This window comes from Ictalurus furcatus, chromosome 17, assembly GCF_023375685.1.
Source record: "Ictalurus furcatus strain D&B chromosome 17, Billie_1.0, whole genome shotgun sequence".
In the NCBI taxonomy this organism is placed as follows: Eukaryota; Metazoa; Chordata; class Actinopteri; order Siluriformes; family Ictaluridae; genus Ictalurus; species Ictalurus furcatus.
Genome location: NC_071271.1, coordinates 7071452 through 7091200, shown reverse-complemented (window position 1 = coordinate 7091200; position 19749 = coordinate 7071452). Strand labels below are relative to the sequence as shown.

Sequence of the window (19749 nt, the reverse complement as noted above, 5' to 3'; positions counted from 1 at the left end):
ACAGTGTTGCATGGAACATAATTGGGCATAACAAAATAGCATGTGGGCAAATAAGACTTGCTGGTCACCATGGATTTAAAAATAAAAACATTAAAAAGTATTTTGAAAATGCAGCATTAAAATAATAATAAAATAGTGAACTAATGCTTATTTCAGAAATAGACACTAACTCTCCACTTCCAGTGATTGTTAAACTTGTGTTTGATTTCTGTATACTTATTTAAACAATATAACTTGCGTTATATTGCATTAGTAATACTGAGATTACAATGCCAGTGGATGGAGATAAAGTTTTTTTGGTGAGCTACGTTTTAGGACTTGTAACACTTAATCAATAGCTATACATGCCTACAAGATACAACACCTCAGGAAATTCTCTAGCCATTAACCACTTATTCCAAATTAAAACTTATTATTCAAATTGATGGCTATACTTAAGCGCAAACCTAAGGATCTAAAAATGCTCAAGATTCCATCAAATCTGTTCTTCACTGCTACTGCACATTGCAGGAATCAAGGTCATCGTCTTGCCAACAGAGTCTGGACCAGGTATGAAAACAGCTGCTTAGAATTGTGAAACCTCGATGGAAAGAAATTTAGTATTTAAAACATTGGTGATTATAGTCAAGCCCATTAATATATAATTAATAAAATATTTTCCACATACTGGTAAAACAACAATATATTACACCAGTTACATGATCTTTTCAATAGTCAACAGTGCCGAAAGTCATGAGTCTGCCAGTATTTAGTCTAGTGGAAATCTCATTATAAAGCAGTTAAAGTGATGGAAAATTAAAAGTAACAAATGACATCTAGAAGACCTTGAATGTAAATACTTTTATGGCAGAAATCGATGTTTTTCAATGACATTTTCAGTCTCCAGATTTGAACCCTGCTGAAAACCTGTGGCCTGAATCGAATAAGGAAATCTACATGAATAAACCTAAAGGAGCTTGAAATGCTCTACAGTGGTGTGAAAAAGTGTTTGCCCCCATCCTGATTTCATCTGTTTTTGAATATAAATCACACTACATTGTTTCAGAAATGAAAACAAAATCTAAGATAAAACAAAGGCAACCTGAGTAAACACAAAGTACAGTTTTTAAATGAGAATGTTATTTATTGAAGCAAAAAAGTTTTCCAATAACAACTGGGCCTGTGTGAAAATATATTTTCCCCCGTAGTTACTAATTCCGCAAATCTATGAAACTGCATTCATAATGGGGTTCAGCTTGACTAGACACAACCAGGCCTGATTACTGCAAACCCTGTTCAATCAAATCAACACTTAAATAGAAATTTTTCAACAGCATGAAGTTGGTTAAAAGGTCCTACCCAGTAACACACTATGCCAAAGTTGAAAGAAATTCCAGAAATGATGAGGAAGGAGGTTATTGAAATACATCAGTCTGGGAAGGGTTACAAAGCTATTTCAAAAGCTCTGGGACTCCAAAGAACCGCAGCGAGAGCAGTTATCTCCAAATGAAAAAACACGGCACAATAGAAAACCTTCCCAGAAGTGTCCAACCTTCCAAAATTCCTCCAAGAGCACAGCAATGGCTCATCCAACAAGTCACAAAAGAGCCAAGGACCACATCAAAGGACCTACAGGCTTCTCTTGCATCAATAAAGGTCACTGTTCATGACTCCTCTATCAGAAAGACACCGGGCAAAAATGGCTTCCATGGAAGTGTGGTGAGGTGAAAACCACTGCCAACCCAGGAGAACATAAAGGCTTATTACCTTAAACAGAACAGAAAAACAGAAACAAGTAGGCAACCTTGAAGTACTGCATTGGACTGCTAAAGGGCAGGTTGCATTGTGTGGGAAAATGATCCTGGCCTGCACAGAGCTTCGTAATACTGCACACACGATCATTGTGCCTTTCCTAGATTCCAGTTATTCCAGGCCTCAATGCAGACCCTCAGCAAGGTCAAACACTTGCCCAAACAAATAAAATATGTTTTGGTTATCCTTTTGCCTACAGGACACCATCTTGGAAAATAATTTCCTCTGTTGAAACAGTTACAACAGTGGATATAAGCCTCGAACATTAACCAGCATCTCTGAAACATCTGAAAACCCAATACTGGGATAACAGTACATCTCGAATTAAAACAAGCCCAAACATTGTGATGATAAATCTCTCCTAAGCTGGTGTACTTATATAAATGCAAAAAATACTGGCAAAATTACAAGTGTTTGGATTTGTAATCTGATTATGTTTTCCGCCAAGCACGTTTAGAGCATCAGACCAACTTTATTCAAGCAAAACTCAGGCGATTTCCAGTAATCTTCCAGGGCCCCTAGGAGGTGACCACATTGTCCATACGCCCTGTGTGATAAATGTAATAGCTTCTGGCAAGAATGAAGTAGCGGCTGTAAGAGCCAAGCGAAAGATCATTTACGGACAAATTTCCAACACAGACGTTTACGGTTTGTCACATTGCTGGCGCTCTAATGGACGGTTTTCATCTAATTAATTTCATGTCTAAATACTACCAAAAAAATTTGACTCTGGAATCGTCAAGGCGGCTCTCCATAAGATTTAGAACAGCACTATTTCTGAGATCAGCTCAATCCAAACACGCCAAATTGCTTTACGTGACAGATTAATGCATGCTCTGTCTGGAATGGGACAGTTTATCAGGGGCAATGTCAATGTGACATTCTTTCCACCTGTTCCGATATGATTTAAAAACTAAAAAGCACTCAACATCCATTACCTAATCACGTGAACTATAACAGAGCATGATGTTAGAAAAACAGTGATCAAAGCTTTCCATGCTGATCAATGTCTTTACGTTATCATTTCTATAGTAACAGCTAATTCACAGTTACTTATATAGTGGATGGTTCACATAACCTAAAGGCTAACTCACACTGGACGCAATAGTGTGTAGCATCGCATCACGTCACCTCGTTCAATTCTATCACAGACACGTCAAATCCTGTTGTGTATGTTTTATTTTCACTTGTGCATGAGTGAAGCATAAACTTCAAAGAAATCCGCTGAAATTTCAAAGCCACACTTTCCTATACACTGTGCATTTGATTTAAAATCACAATCAAAAAAATGTCAAGCTTGTGCAACCTGTAGTTGTACATCAAAGTGTTTGTATTGTGCGACACTTGTTTTGCTTCAAAATGAGACTCATGCCACCTTCCTGTAGATGAACAATGTGCAATAACGCCATCGCTACAGACAAAATAGGCTTCGGAACGAGGGCTCTGGCACAAACACGACCTAGCATTTTGAACTGTTCTTATTCGTCTTTTGGTTGTTGGGCGCTTGTATACATTTGGTTGTATTAGCACCTTCTTCGTGACAGTTTGATTAAAAAAAATGTTTCAGCAGCTTTGTATCCATTTCGGCAGATTATGGAGTAGATTTCCTCATGTTGTTCTTATATTATATAATCATGTATAACAGTGTGAGTTATAAACTGATGGACAAGAAACTAAGGAGTTAATGAGCAACAGGCAAGTGTAATTAGTAAATGGGAGACTTTGCTTGGCTTAGCTGAGAGGGGGAAGTGGGTATCACCGGGGGTTTAGTAATAAAACATAACATCTGTCTCACGCTCAAAAAATAAACGAATAAATAAATAAATAAATAAATAAATAATTTCACATATTCAATCCAGGTTGAAATCCAAGTGTGCTTTTGCTCTTTCTCCTGCTAGTAGCTTGTACAGATATACAGCCGAGACACATCTGGTCTGGATTGACTGATGCTTACGTTATGTGTTCGTGTGAAATCGGGACAAGACTATAAATAATACTATAAATAATAATAAAAAAAAAATTAAGTGCTTTATTTAACAAAGAAAAATGCGCACTTATTTATAATCGTTAGAATTTACGTAAGAAGTCTCCAGAGTCAGTGTTTTGTAATGTCAGTAAGTTTTCCATCATGGGCAAGTCTTCAGAACAGAGGACTGGTTTCTTGGTAACATGACCAGCTGCGTTTTTTGTCAGTCTTATTAACTTTGAGAAGGGGGAGCACGGTGAAGGAATGACTGCTTATAGTTCTTATAATGCAACCGATTATAGGAACTCACTTGTGCTGTGGACACTCCGCAAAATGTCAAGTAAATGGATAATACATTTTAAAAAAGAACAATGCGCTGTTCTTTAATTAAAAAAATAAAATCTGAATTGTTGGCAAATTGCTGTGGTAAGTGGATTAAACCACTCTGGGATGTGACGTAACACCACCACGGCCTGTCATGTTTTATTCCACACCTTTAGCCAACAAGAACAGTTCTGATAAAGCAATGAGGCCTTATGTCCTTGTTAGACATTTGGAGACAGCCACTTCTAATCACAAAATATACAAAAGACCTCAATGTAGAGCAGTTTTGTGTCACTGATGATTAGCTGGACCAACATTATTTTGATTATTACACTGCAGCATACCAAAGAGATCACTAATATGACATGTTGAGAGAGAGAGACATTGTAAAGTAGCAGGATCCAGTAGTCTCTTCAACAGATTCAAAAGGTCTGTTAATGAAATATGGAAGAAGCTGAATTGAGCATTCACAGCATTCACGTGTTTAAAAAAAAAAAAAAAAAAGGACCCACTCAGTTCAGTGGAAAGAAAAACAAAAGCTTAAATTCAGCACATTCAGGCTTACTGTGATTTAGTTTGAACAGAATAACTTTGGATCTTTCAATTGATCAAATGCTGTGCCTAGCTGTTACAGAACGGCACAAAGTTCTCAGATTTTCCACCCTGGTGGATTTCATCTATTAAGTAAATATAAATATGGCAAGAAACCTGTGCAGGTGTTTTATACATGGCTACACAAATTACCAATCTCAAATTGTGGTGGTTTAGCGGTTAAGGCTCTGGTTACTGATCTGAAGGTCGAGGGTTCAAGCCCCAGCACTGCCAAGCTGCCACTGTTGGGCCCTTGAGCAAGGTCCTTAACCCTCTCTGCTCCAGGGGTGATGTATCATGGCTGACCCTGCACTCTGACCCCAACTTCCTAACATGCTGGGGTATGCGAAGAAAAGAATTTCACTGCAATATGTGATCATAAAAAGACTCATTATTATTTTTGCATAAGTAAATACTGAATCATTTGTAATAGTAACCCTATAGCATTTGGGTACACATTATAGACAGCTGTGCCATTTAAATGAAGCCAACTGCAGATTTCTTTCAGCAACTAAAGACAATATATGGTCCTTCTAGAGGTGTGAGATTCATTTGGGGTGGGGTGGGGGCGGGGGGTATGATGTGGTCTGATGAAACAAAAGGTAGAACTTTTTGGACATAATTCCCAAAAAAAGATACATTTGGCACAAAAAAAAGACAGCTTATCACCTACAGAACACCATACCCACAGAAAAGCATGGTGATGGCAGCATCATGATATGGCGCTGCATCTATTCAGCTGGGACTCTACAGGACCATCACAGTCACCTGACTTGAACCCTATAGAGAATCTCTGGTGGGATTTGAAGAAGGCGGCTGCAGCACGCAAACCCAAGAATATTACTGAACTGGAGGCCATTGCTCATGAGGAATGGGCTAAGACTCCTCAAGAATGCTGCCAGAAACTATGTATCTCGTTTGCAGCAGGTGATAACGGCAAAAGGGTGCTCTACTAATTACTAAAGATGCTTCCCATTAAGAGGTTGAATAATTGAGACTGGAGAAATCATTATAAGTTGCATTTTCAGTTGAATTTGGGGAAACCACTTGAAGCATTCGTTGTATTGAACTATTTCAATTGCTTTTGTTTGATTTGTTCATTGCAAACAGCTGAAAGTCTGTACATTTTCACAATAAACCTGATTTGCAATGGGGGTGAATTATTTTGATTGCAACTGTATAAAAACAAAAAGCTTTTTAATTGTACTTCTAACAAATTGACCACAAATTTTCAATAAAATCTTGTACAAAATATGAATTATGTGCCTAAGACCAAGGAACCCATTAATGCTTCAAATAATCAAAGATCAATTAAAAAAGTTAATGATCTATTAGCATAGCCAAGCAGCTCCAGAAATAACCAGAAGAGAAGAAATTTCCATGCACTTCATAAATAAAACAAATCATTACATTATCAAGAAAATTAATCATCAATTGCAGTGTTTCAGCTACTGTTTTAGTTACTGAAACACGTAACTACAGTTTGTAATTTATCAAAAGCTTGCACTTTTGTACTACTAAACTGTATATAAGCCTATAGCGTGCCAGCACGTTGGGGTTTGTTTTTTTTTTTCCACATAAGCTTAAAATTACCTATTACAAAATTACTCCATCCATCCATCTTCTACTGCTTACTCCTTTTCAGGGTCACGGGGAACCTGAACCCTATCCCAGGGAGCATGGGGCACAAGGCGGGGTACACCCTGGACAGGGTGCCGGTCCATCGCAGGGCACAAGGCAGGGTACACCCTGGACAGGGTGCCAGTCCATCGCAGGGCACAATCACATACACACTCACATACCCATTCATACACTACGGACACTTTAGACACGCCAATCAGCCTACCATGCATGTCTTTGGACTGGGGGAGGAAACCGGAGTACCTGGAGGAAACCCCCGCAGCACGGGGAGAACATGCAAACTCCGCACACACATGGCCTCATTCTAAGCAAATATTCATTGCAGTGTTACTGTTATTTGCCTACCGCTCAACGAGGGTCCCAAATAGCAGTCTGATGCTCCTCTGGATATTTTCACTGCACAGCCAACTCCATTGATCCTTCATCAGCAGATAGAGGACGTTCAGAGCTGTGTCAGCAAGTACAGTCTCCCCTGTTTGACAAACAACCCTTATTAGAGATGTACAAGATACAAATTACTTCTGGAAAATGTAGGTAATGCATCATTAATCATCGCTAAAAGTAACGTTTCGTTTAACTAATTGCAAAGGTGCTGAAAGGATGCCTTTGAATTCCTTCAGAAATATAGATGCATCAAGCTAATGATATGCATCAGTCGACATCACAAGCATTAAACTAACAATATAAAAAATATTTTAATAATGCAAAAATTGCATTAAATATCTATAGAAAAATCACTGAATCTGATGCAGAAAGTATATGAAATCCAATCTTATACCCAGCCAGTGTGTAAAAAAATATATCAGTCTGACATTAACACTTGGACTGGTGCATCCCTAGTAAACTGGAAGGAAAGCTTTGTTTTAAAACATATATTTACAATTTGTTTTCAAATACGTAAGGCAAGTAAAATAAGGAAAACTATCTCCACATATTTTAAACATCACTCCTGATGCAGAAATGCTGCACATGTGGATGTGCTGTCCTCTAGAGGTAAGATAAAGCTTTGTGACTTTTCTTCAAAGCTACTACAGCACTAGTACTTAACTAACCTAAAAATTCCTCAACACCTACTTCACTTACTTAAGTATAAATTCAACAATAATTAGAGTCACAAAATCTAGTCCACAAATGGTTCCTGCACCTGCACTGAAAGACTCAATCACACAAGTGTTAACGTGACTAATAACAGGAAGTGCCCTGAAAAACACAAGACTCCGATTTCATGTTGACCTCAATTTAATTACTTAAATGTATACAAGGTACAAGATGTAGACAAAGCCAATCATTTGGCCATGTTTAATCAAGTTAATTGTTATTTACAAAGGGTAGCCTCTTCTGTCTATTTAAAACAATCAGCAACCAATGTATTGGGTATACCCTGCTTTGCACTCATTTCCTAACACTCACTAGACATTTTATTTGATACACTGGTCATTTTTGTTTTAATAAGTTTGTAAGTGTTCAGTTATAGTACTTTTTCACCAGCTCAGCTCATCACAGATCAGTAGCAAATCTGAACCCAGGCTTATCCCTCAGGTCAGAATGCACATGTCTTCGTGTTTCTTTCACAGGGTGAACTACTGAGCAGGATATGTGGCTAGTTTCTTGTAAATGCAACATGAAACCCAAAAAGACCTGCATGTGATACAAAAACGGTACATCGGTCACATTCAGGGATTCCCAGTATGCCACCACTAACCAGATATGAATTGGGTGGTGAATGATTCTCAGCACAGCAGTGACACTGACATGGCAGGTGTTAGAATGTTAGCACAGGTGCATTGCTATGGTTTTTGCTATAACTACTGAGCGCAGGGCAGCTGCCTGGATGTCTGTCACAAAACGTCAAGGATCAGTGTCCCCTGGCTGATGACCACAGCCATATAAGTGCTGACGGATGTGCATGAGGCTCCCAGCCTGATGAGCGATACCCAGCAGGCAGCAACACCCATCTGTACACCACACTGGGTTTAAAAGAATCCATAGCTAAAAATATCCACTTTTCAGCAGTACCGTGGTAAGTTACTGATACTGATGAAAGGATGCTGCAACTAATAGTCATGGCAGAACCCCACACACGACCATGCCACTACGAATTTAGGGCAAAACAGTTGCATGTAAATGGTCCTACAGTTGTCTCTTTCTTTTGATTGATGGACAGGGTAGAGGGGGCTAAGAAATTGTGCATAGCAATATACCGACTTCAGTCAGTAATTGGCTATGTTTACCCGGACAGCAGTAATCTAATTATTGACCTTATTCTGAGTAAGACAATATTGTGATTAAGGTGTTTACATGAGTCACTTTTAAAATACTCCTTTCATGTTCCCATTTTACATGTTTTAGAACATAGATCGATTAATGTGACACGTCATTACGTCCCCGCGCCACGCCGTCCGACATTCCCTCCAGAATTTCACGTATCAACATACAGTTCGCCTTCGTTATGGTACCGTATACAGTTTTGGGTGTTTCATTTTTAATTTTTACGAAAGCTTCAAGTGCAGTTAATTATTTGTCATGCTGTACGTGCTAATAGACAACTGCTTGAAGCCGTGGGCTGCGTCCAAAACCGCGTACTTACCTACTATACAGTATATAGAGATACATGTATTTTACCTACTATATAGTAGGTAAGTACGCGGTTTCAGACGCAGCTGTGCTCTCGTTTGCTGTCAAACAGTTGAGCACTGCCGTGTGTGTACGTGTTCTGTCACAAAATGCGGTGAAAATTCCCACGACATTAATAATGTGATTAAGGTGTGTATGTGTCTGTAATGCACTTCGATAATGCGACTAAAACAGGAATACTCCACACGTCTTAAATCGATTTGTGTTTACTTCGAGAATGTCTTTAGTTGGATTAAGGTCATCAGAAACCATTGTTTAAATGGTAGTTTCATAATCAGAGTATTGTCTTAATCGGGTTAATATCGGAATATTCATGTCCATGTAAATGTACTGACTGTGCATGATCACGTGGCCAATCAGTGCAATCCTTAAAGGCAATACTGGTATCTAAAAATAATTTGTATTCTGCAGTATTTTGATGATCCCAACTGTATCAGGTATCAGATGTTTTCTTTCTTTGGTAGCAGACTTATCACGTGTTGAACGTGAAGTGCTTCTTACCCTGATTTTCAACGACATTTTGCAACTTTCCTTTCGAACACGCGCAGGGCTGCGTAACCCACTTGGCACCGAGGCCGACATCCCGCTCTCCATCGGCGTCTCGGAGCGGTGCTTTACTCGCAAGACGCTCCCGCTCCAAGATGAAGCTCTCTAGACTATTCATGGTGAGGCCATTGAAAACCTGAGAAAGGATTTTTTACACAACACGGAGCCCATGATGAACAGGTTCAGTCGAACAAACATGGCAAGAGCTACGTATTATTACTAATTACTGATATTGTAAATATCTTCAGGTTTTCGTCAGTGCAGCACCAACAGTAATTCAATACTATATAAAATAAAAAATTTATATATAGCGCTATATAAAAATAAAGTTTATTATTATTATTATTACTATTATTAACAACACCCAGTTTACTTTACAAGGCAAAGCAGACCTCGAGTGTGACGCACAAACAAACGGCAATCAGCGAAGCCGGTTTCACTTACGGTGCTCCCTTCATCAAAGTAGTAAAGCACTTTGGGTTTCATGTCGGACACGTTAAGAGCAGGAGCAGTTTTACTGGAGAATCGCATCCTGGACCTAAATACAAAAGAAACAGAAACCGCTAAGAATGAGAGCCATAGAAATGAAGATAGGACCGAATGCTACGTCGTTTACAGCTATCGACTTGCTTGCCAAAACTAATCCACATACTTGCTCTTCCTGTCTGAAGATAATTTCCCATCAGGCTCAGCGTCCACTTCATCCGTGGGGCTTTGTGGCTCTGAACGAGGGAAGGCTGTCTTCAGCGTATCGACTATAGCATTCACCACAATCTGTCAATTTACACATAACACACTGTTACTCAGGCCTACACACATAAAATGAATTAAATGTTCAACCAAAAATGTTGTCTAGGTGGGCAAACTAATCCCAAATGAAACACAGGGGTAGTGATGGTATATTGAAGTGTACATTGTGATAATTCTGTGCATGCTGAATATCAAGGGATATATGTATTTATACAACAGGTAGTTCCGGTCCACTAATTTGACCGGCCAAGCAGTGTAACCACACTGGGATGTTTCACTGCGTGTGTGACGTTTCACTCCACGTGTCTGTGTTTGCCACATGATATTAAAATCACAGCAAAAATAAACTAATTTGGCCATATTGGGTCAGAAATGTCAGTTACTTGCTATTAATTGCTTATTTATAAAATTGTGAGTCACGATCGTGCCGATATTGGGTATAACTGCACTCTTGCTTGTGCGACATTGCTTAAATAAACAATTTTAATTTCTATGAAGTGGTTAGAACTATAAATAAAAATTCTTTAAAACGTACCTTGTCTATTCGTGAGACGATGAACGGCTTCTTTACAAAAGCGATCCTCGCATCAGTGTTAAGGGCAAGAAACTCTTGCATTTCTTCACTGTTGGCAGTTTCAGGTACTGAACAAAGTTGCTACAATCAAAAACGAAGAGCTTCTTTCAGCTGGCATGGAACCAGGTTGTCAAGCACATACTTGATAATGAAAATGTATCTGTAGTTACCTGTGTAACCTGTGTAAAATAGAACCTGTTAATTACCAGGTTTCAGAAGTACACGCTGGAGCAGGGAATCACCAGACTGTACTGAACTCCGATTATTAAGTACAGAATGATATTTGTGTCACTAGTATTTGGATTTAAAAATGATTTGATTTTACAAAATTTTTAACACTTTATTTTGAAAATGTACACTACCTGTCAAAAGTTTTTAGACACTCGACTGAAAGGTTTCTCATGATCTTAAAAACCGTTTGATCTGAAGGTGTATGATTAAATGTTTGAAATCTGTGTTATAGACAAAAATATAATCGTGCCGACATATTCATTTCTTTCATTAGAAAACTAACATTTTATTTACAAAAAATGTTGGTTTTTTTTGTTGTTTTTTTTTTAAAAATGACTTGGAGCGGAATATTCCAGAAAGCAGCCAATAAGTGTCCAGTGTAGGTGTGAACTCCTTTAATACTGTTTAAAAAGCATCTCAGGGAAATTCCTCAAGAAATCATTTGAGAAAATACTAAGAATGCATTTCTGGAAATTCAAGGCAAAAAGGGCGTCTACTTTGAAGATGCTAAAATATTACATTATTTGGAATTATTTTGGAATTTTTTTTTTATCACAACATAATTCCCATAGTTCCATTGTTTTGATGACTATTATTATTCTAAAATGTGGAGAAAAATAAAATAAAATAAAGAACGAGTGTGTATAAACCTTTGATGGTGTATATCAAATTAAATAAAATCAAATAGATATTTTTTCCCTATTTGAATGTATGGGGGGTTTTTTTCTTTTATGTTTTCGATTTAAAATTTCATGGCACAAAGCAGTTCAGATTCAGTTAATCAAAATCAGATTCAAATTTATACACTGCGATATACAATCTATACAATTTGAAAGAAAAAAAAAACAAGCACAGAATCAGACATTGTCATTTCAGCCAATCAGAAATCAAGAAATGATGGCGAGTTTGAATCTGTTGCACTGAATGTGAAATACTTTGTGCCACCACAAATATAACAAAAATTCAAATTCCCTGTGACACAAATATTATTCCATACTTCAGGACTGGAGATGTGTATATGCTTTATAATGTGTAATAAACACTAATGATGGCATTTATCCAGTTAGCAATGAGCACTTTGACATATTTTCTCTATTTTACATTATAATAGAATATTATGTAGTGTGTAATCAGTGACCTCTCACCTTAAGGAACGTTTCCAATAAACCTTTTCTGGCTTCAACTCGGTCACTGTCCATGTTTCCAAAAGGGAGGTCAGGAAAGATTTTTTTAGGTCCTTTAACATCTACAATTAAAGCAATACAAGGAAAAGTCTACACATGTATACTTAATAAAAGGAAACTTCAAAAACCAGGGGTGGACAAATGATAAACCCGTTAGCAAGCCCAGCAGGCAAGTGAAAGCTGCAGTGTACTGCCCAGTCCCAGGTTTCGACTGCTCGGAAACATAACTGACTAGGACAAAAAGTGATAGATCGCCATAGGTTATTAAAGTGCACCTGTTATGGTTTTGAAACATGCCTAATTTTTTTTAAAGGTCTCATACAATAGATTTACAAGCATCCAATGTTAAAAAAACAAAACACTTTAATGTGCTAATAATTTAAGTTGCAACATTACCTTTTTTCCCCAGTGTCAAAGATGACTCGTTAAAGTTGATCCGTTCTTAACGATTCAATCTAAACTCCTCCTTTGAGAGAGCATACTCTGCTCTGATTGGTCAGACGTCCCAGTCTGTTGTGATTGGGCTACCGCTGTCAGTGAGCAGCGGATGAAGATCAGAGGCGGGGCTTTTTGTTACAAACCTACATAGGTGAGTACAGGAAGTAAGTCTGTAATCACTAACAACTCATTTTAGCTGTTCAGAATCGGTTCCTTCTTTTGGGAGTCATTAACTCCGTTTGTCCTGCACTTTGATTTTTGAAACTTTGCAGACGTTTTTACATTCACAAACAGCTCTATGACACACCACATATAAGGTAATATTTGAAAAACAATAATAGGTGCACTTTAAGCGCATTAATACAGACGAGTATACGACTTCCTAGTGAGCAGAAAATGTGAGAGAAAACTCCCAGTGTTTCCACATACTTGTGCATTCCTAATACTGAAATCGTCAGGGTTTTTTTTCCTACTTGTGTGGTGGGCAACTACAAATTAAAAAAAAAAAAAAAAAAAAAAAAGTCTGGCCATGAAATCATCTTGTCCCAGGCACTCGGGCTAGTGATTTGCCCACCCCTGAAAATTGTATTACCAAATCAGAACTCACGTTTGAGAATTTTGCGTAATTCAGGTTTCTCCTCTAACCGGGTCTGCAGATTCAGAAATTCACTATAGCGCCGATTGACCATGTGATAAGCCACTGGCTGCAACGTGCCTGGATTCTCCGAGTCCACAGCTGTTTCGTACTGCAAAGTATTGGCAAAGAATACTATTTATATTACAAAAGATGTGATAATACAAGTCATGCAACTGCATTAGGCTAATAAAAAAGCTCAGTCTCTCTCTCTCTGGCAGTGGTGGCGCAAAGGTTAAGGCTATGAGTTACTGATCTGAAGGTCACGGGTTCAAGCTCCAGCTTCCTCACAAGCTGGGATATGCGGGGGAAAATATAAATAAACAATTTCACTGTGCTGTAATGTATATGTGACAAATAAAGGCTTCTTCTTTTCTCTTCAGCCCTGTCACTCTATTCAGAACCCCAGTCATGACTGAACTTGACTGAAAATCCAACAGTAATACCTGCACCTTTGTTTGAACATTACACACAGACTACTGTTTACTGTAAACTGTATAGTTTTTACATGGGCACTACACTGTATTTTAGTAAGCTTTTGTAACAGGGTTAACATGACATTAATTTGTGCACCCTATTGTGTGTGTGTGTGTGAGAGAGATAAACCGCACTGCATGTGCCAAGACAAATTACACAGACGAGACCGTTTGTTATTCAGGCATAAAAAAGTTAAACAAACAGATTTTAAACATTTACACAGTACTGAAGTGAGCACAACGTTAACAGTCCACAGCTGGAGTTGGAAGTAAAATACTTACGGAAAATTACGATACATTTCTGACATCATCTGTTGTTTAGTGTTTAGATTCGGTTTAGAAGCCAAATTAGACTGTTAGATATAGATATCTATCTCTCGCTATATATATATATATATATATATATATTTATTTTTTTGTTTTTTTTTATTAATTACACACACACGTTCTACATACGACCCCAATTCCAAAAAAGTTGGGACACTAAATTGTAAATAAAAACAGAAAACAATGATTTGCAAATCTCATAAACCCATGTTATTGCCAACAGAACATATAAAATGTTTAAATTGAGTAAATGTACCATTTTAAGAAAACAAATAAGGTAATTTTGAATTTGATAGCCGCAACACGTCTCAAAAAAGTTGGGACAGGGGCAACAAACGGCTGAAAAAGTGTTACAGTATTAAACATGATTGGGTATGAAAAGAGGATCTTAGAGAGGCAGAGTCTCTCAGAAGTAAAGATGGGCAGAGGTTCATCAATCTGCAAAAAAACTGCATCTACAATTTGTGGAACAATTACAGAATAATGTTCCTCAACGTAAAATTGCGAAGACTATGAATATCTCATCATCTACAGTACATAATATCATCAAAATCTCTGGAGAAATCTCTGTGTGTAAGGGACGAGGGTGAAAATCAATACTGCATGCCCGTGATCTTCGGGCCCTCAGGCGGCACTGCGTTAAAAACAGGAATGATTCTGAAATGGAAATCACTGCATGGGCTCAGAAACACCGCAGAACTCTGTGTCTGTGAACACAGTTCGCCGTGCCATCAACAAACGCTGGTTAAAGCTCCATCATGCAAAGCAGAATCCATATGTCAACATGAGCCAGAAACTCCGGCGTCTTCTCTGGGCCAAAGTTCATTTAAAATGGACTGAGGCAAAATGGAAAACTGGTCTGTGGTCAGACAAATTGAAATTCAAAATTCTTTTTGGAAACCATGGACACCGTGTCCTCTAAACTAAAGAGGACAGGGACCATCCGGCTTTTTATCAGCACTCAGTTCAAAAGCCTGCATCTCTGATGGAATTGGCAGCATCAATGCTGAAAGGTATATACAGGTTTTAGAGCAACATATTCTTCCATCCAGATTCTATCCCATCTTTACTTCTGAGAGACTCTGCATCTCTAAGATACTCTTTTTATACCCAATCATGTTACTGACCTGTTGCTAATTAACTCAATTAACTGCAAAATGTTTCTCCAGCTATTTCTTTTTAGTAACACTTACTTTTCCAGCCTTTTATTGCCCGAAACATGTTGCTGCCATCAAATTCAAAATGACCTTATATTTTTCCTTAAAATGGTACATTTACTCAGTTTATGTTTCAACATTTGATATGTTTTCTATGTTCTGTTATAACATATGGGTTTATGAGATTTGCAAATCATTGCGTTCTGTTTTTAATTTACATTTTACACAGTGTCACAACTTTTTTGGAATTGGGGTCATATAGTTTTTAAACCACGGCTGTATTTGTAAAATGTGAACTGGAGGTAAATCGTTAAAATACACTGAAGTGAGGCATAATATAATATAATGTTCACAGCCAAAATGAATGAGAGCATTACTTACAGCTCCAGCACGACCTATATATGGCCAAAAGTATGTGGATGCCCGTCCATCACACCCAAACTGTTGCCACAAAGTTGGAAGCACACAAATGTATATAATGTATTTTATATGCTGTAGCAGTACAATTTCTCTTCACTGGAACCAAGAGCCCCAAACCTCTTCCAGCAGGACACTGTTCATGTGCACAAAGCGAGCTCCATGAAGATGTGGTTTGCCAAGTTTGGAGTGGAAGAACTCGAGTGTCCTGTATAGAGCACAGAGCACAGAGCATTGACCTCAACCCCACTGAATATCTTTGGCTTGAACTGGAACGCTAATTTCACTCCAAGACTCTTGTGGCTGAATGGACACAAATCCCCACAGCTACACTCCAAAATCTAGTGAAAAGCCTTCCCAGAAGAGTTGGGGTTATTATAAGAGCAAACGAGGGGAAAACTATTAATACTAATGCCCATGGTTTTGGGATGGGATGTTCAATACTCAGGTGTCCACATACTTTTGGCCATATCGTGTACAAACTGCAGTCACTTCAATGTGGATGTGACATGAAATTTCTCTCTTGTTTCCTTGGTTTTATATAAATTTTACATAACAGAATCAAACAGACACGCACCTTCACAGTGTAGAGTGTGTATGGATGAGAGCCCGTGCCTCGGTGCTCCTTAGCTGTGATGGTGCCTGTGATACGAAGGTTCTGAATAATGACGGGGCCTTCAGGACTACTGAGGGGTTCAAACGTGAATGGAGAGAGTGGCATGGAGCCGGCTAAAGGTGAGGAGGCTTGAAGAGGTTCGGACAGAGTCAGCCCGTTGACGTTCACCATACCCGACGTCTCCACGCCAGTCATTTCTGCTTTCGTGGTACCCTTTTCAAGTTCCTGAAGAGCACGAAAGCTCAAAGACGGTTCACCTGTCCCATCAGTGGTGTCAGAGGGTTGTTCTTGTATCTCCGAGACCACGAGTCTTGGTGCGTTAGAATTGACATGGAACTCGTCTTTGGGGTCCAGTATTCCGTCGGCAAGCGTGGGACATTCGGTAACAGGCTCTGACGTTTCTTCTTCTGTGCCTATCAGAACCAGCGACTCCAAGGAGCTCCTTTTAAAATCGTTTAGAGGAGACTCCAAATCAGAGTCTGTTTCTTGATAGAAAGGATTTGATTTCCCGAGCCGCAAATAATCCTTTGTATTGAAACCTGGATGCTCTGAAGAAAACAACTGCCTTGGTCCTTCGTCCTCTTGGTTCTGTGGACAGTAAAGATCTGCAGAGTCAAGAACATCCAAATTTGCCAATTCGGGTGTTGGTGCGTCAGTCACACTGAGAGTGTCGGGCTTGAGCTTCAAGGTTAGAGAAGATGGAACTTCAACATCGTGTGAATTGTCTTTATTTAAAAGCATCATTGGAGGAGATGTCGTTTTCTCCGATTCAGATGGTTTGGTTACTGGATTTTTGGACCTCGTAAACACATCCACGATCAACATGTTTAACCAGTCGGGATCTGACAGTTTTGCAATTAAAGGCAAAAGAACATTGCACATTATTAGTTCACACACTACAAATCTCCCTGTCCTGGTTTCAAGATGTGGTGGCGGGACAAGAACGTGCAAAAGCAAATCCACTACTGCACGTGCGTAATTCACTTCTACAGCAGAGCTTTGAAGAGCTGGGTGAGGTACACAAGACGTGCTGTATGCCTGCCAGACACTCTCATTAGCACTCACACTTTGGTCCTCGCCTGCTTTTCCAGCCATGATTTCTTTAGCTTTAACGTAGCACTGAAGATGGCATCCGCAAAGATCTAATATCCTCAGAGTTAAAGCTTTCCTGTCCACTTTCTTGGCCCGAAGCTTAAGCTGCATTGCCATCGAGATCATGGCGTCGTGGATCTCATCCTCAAACCCAGGCTCTGTGGAAACAGTGTTATACCACGAAGAGACGAAGTCTCGGATGATCTTAGAAACCGTGCTCTGGATCTCGTGGTCTAGCTGCATCTCGACGTCAGGGGAAGATCGGATCTCGTCCAGCGTGATGAAACGCTCAAGGTGGATGACACTTTCAGACTCGAGGAGAGCCTGTGAGCCAAGCCACCCACCTATAACTACTAAAAGGCTGGTGAACACACAGAGGAGCCACACGTTGACCAGTAAATGGAAGAGGACAACCCAAGCCAGTAGCACACCAAATCCAAGAAGTTTTCTTTGCATTATGAATTCAGGCAAGGCCATCATAGATGGGCTGAGGCTCTCAGGCTGAGTCATGGCAAAGGCAGGCTCCTGTAAAACATATATATATATTTCATTACACACACAGAATGTCATCTACACAGAGTATAAAAGATGTACAAGTGGGATGCATTAAACAGAAGTTCACCAGTGACAACAACAAACAGCTTGGAACAAGCTGGGCCTGGTCTCCAAACACAAGCAGCCAAAACATAAACGTAAAATGGTTGCAAGTGTTCAAAATAAGTTATCTCACACTGTTTTGGTCAAAAATAATAATAATAAAAATAAATAAAAATGCAAACACGATTGCTTTGCTGCAATTAATGTACAGCGCTAACTCTTAGCTAACAAGCAAGCTAGCGCCATGACTACAGCTATAATAAAAGTAAAACTACCATCCAGTGCCATGCTCAATTAACATTACTCTTATTCTTGAGTGGCTGTAAATTATTCATATAATAATAATAATAATAATAATAATAATAATGAGTATTTATAAAAACAATAATAATAATAATGATAAAGATAAATTAAAATACACCTGCGGGTTTGTTTCTCATCTGTTGTCATTAGCGAGTTCCGTTAGCTTGCAGGATAATTAGCTTCCACATTATATATATATATATATATATATATATATATATATATATATATATATAATATTGAATATGAATAGAGAGATTATAAACTGTTACCTGGACGGATAAACCCGGAGAAAGAGTTTAAGAGAGTAAATTCATGTTTTACACAGCGTGCTACATCACTACCGTCCTCAGTATTTTGATTCAGTAGCGATGAGTGATTCTTCTGATTCGTCCTGAACGACTCGTTTTTAATGAATCAGAAGACTCGATTCGGAAGGACAAACGAATCATAAACAGTTGGCTCTAGTTTTTGTTTGTTTGTTTTGGGTTGGGTTTTTTTTGTGACTTATGGAAATCACAACCCTGAATCCATTATGATCAAAGTTACTGTACTTATTACTGACTTCTAATAGCGTATTTCACTGGACACTTGAATTGATTGAAAACAAATAGGTCTATAAATAATCAACTCAATATAAAGCTAACAATAGTTGTAATAAAATGTGTTCTGTGGGTTCCATGCTCAGGAATAAAAAGCACCATCCATCCATCCATCCATTTTCTGTATCGCTTATCCTACACAGGGTCATCGGGTCAGGGTCATCTCAGGGAACTCGGGGCAGAGGACAACCTGGACCGGGTGCAAACCCATCACAAGGCACGTTCACCTGCACAAACCCATTCACACAATATGGACAATTTAGAGATGCTAATCAGCCTACAATACATGTCTTTGGACTAGGGGAAGATTCCAGAGTACCCAGAGGAAACCCCCAAAGCATGGGGATCAAGAGGCAGGAATCAAACAAACATGGCAAACATGCTAACCACTAAGTCATTGTGCCCCTTTAAAAAGGGTATAATGATGGGGACACTATACTGTAAAAACAGCACCGTCTTTCGTATGAGACATTAAACCGAGGTCCTGACTCTCTGTAGTCATAAAAAACCTCAGGAGACTTGACGTAAATGAGTAGGGGTATAACCCTGGTGCCCTGGTGAAATTTCCCCATTGGCCCTTCTCTATCATGGCCCCTAATAATCCCCATCTTTGAATTGGCTACATCACTCTCTCCTCTCCACTAACAGCTGGTGTGTGGTGGGCGTTCTGGTGCACTATGATTGCCATCGCATCATCCAGGTGGATGCTACAAACTAGTGGTGGTTGAGGAGATCCCCCCCATACTATGTAAAGTACTTTGTAAATGTAACTGTAACTAACTTTAAAAAGCACTGTGGATCCAGTAAACATTACAGCACACATATAGTTAATAAGAGTATTATTTTAATAATTTGATA

The 19749-nt window shown here is 38.8% G+C and overlaps 1 protein-coding gene across 2 annotated transcripts in view; it reads right to left on the bottom strand.

The window, feature by feature from the left end:
• The window catches only part of snx19b (sorting nexin 19b), a 36803-nt gene extending 18153 nt beyond the window's left edge, over positions 1–18650 (bottom strand). For both annotated transcript variants that reach the window (XR_008388259.1, XM_053646923.1), the window contains exons 1-9: positions 18562–18650; positions 16259–17914; positions 13278–13416; positions 12194–12294; positions 10779–10898; positions 10146–10267; positions 9938–10031; positions 9449–9629; positions 6659–6785 (exon numbers count right to left, since the gene is read on the bottom strand). Coding sequence is in view for 1 of the 2 variants with exons in the window: in XM_053646923.1 (XP_053502898.1) it covers positions 6659–6785; positions 9449–9629; positions 9938–10031; positions 10146–10267; positions 10779–10898; positions 12194–12294; positions 13278–13416; positions 16259–17899 (2525 nt within the window). In the remaining variant the exon portion in view is untranslated. The remainder of the gene's footprint in view (positions 1–6658; positions 6786–9448; positions 9630–9937; positions 10032–10145; positions 10268–10778; positions 10899–12193; positions 12295–13277; positions 13417–16258; positions 17915–18561) is intronic.
• Between the last annotated feature and the right edge of the window lie 1099 nt (positions 18651–19749).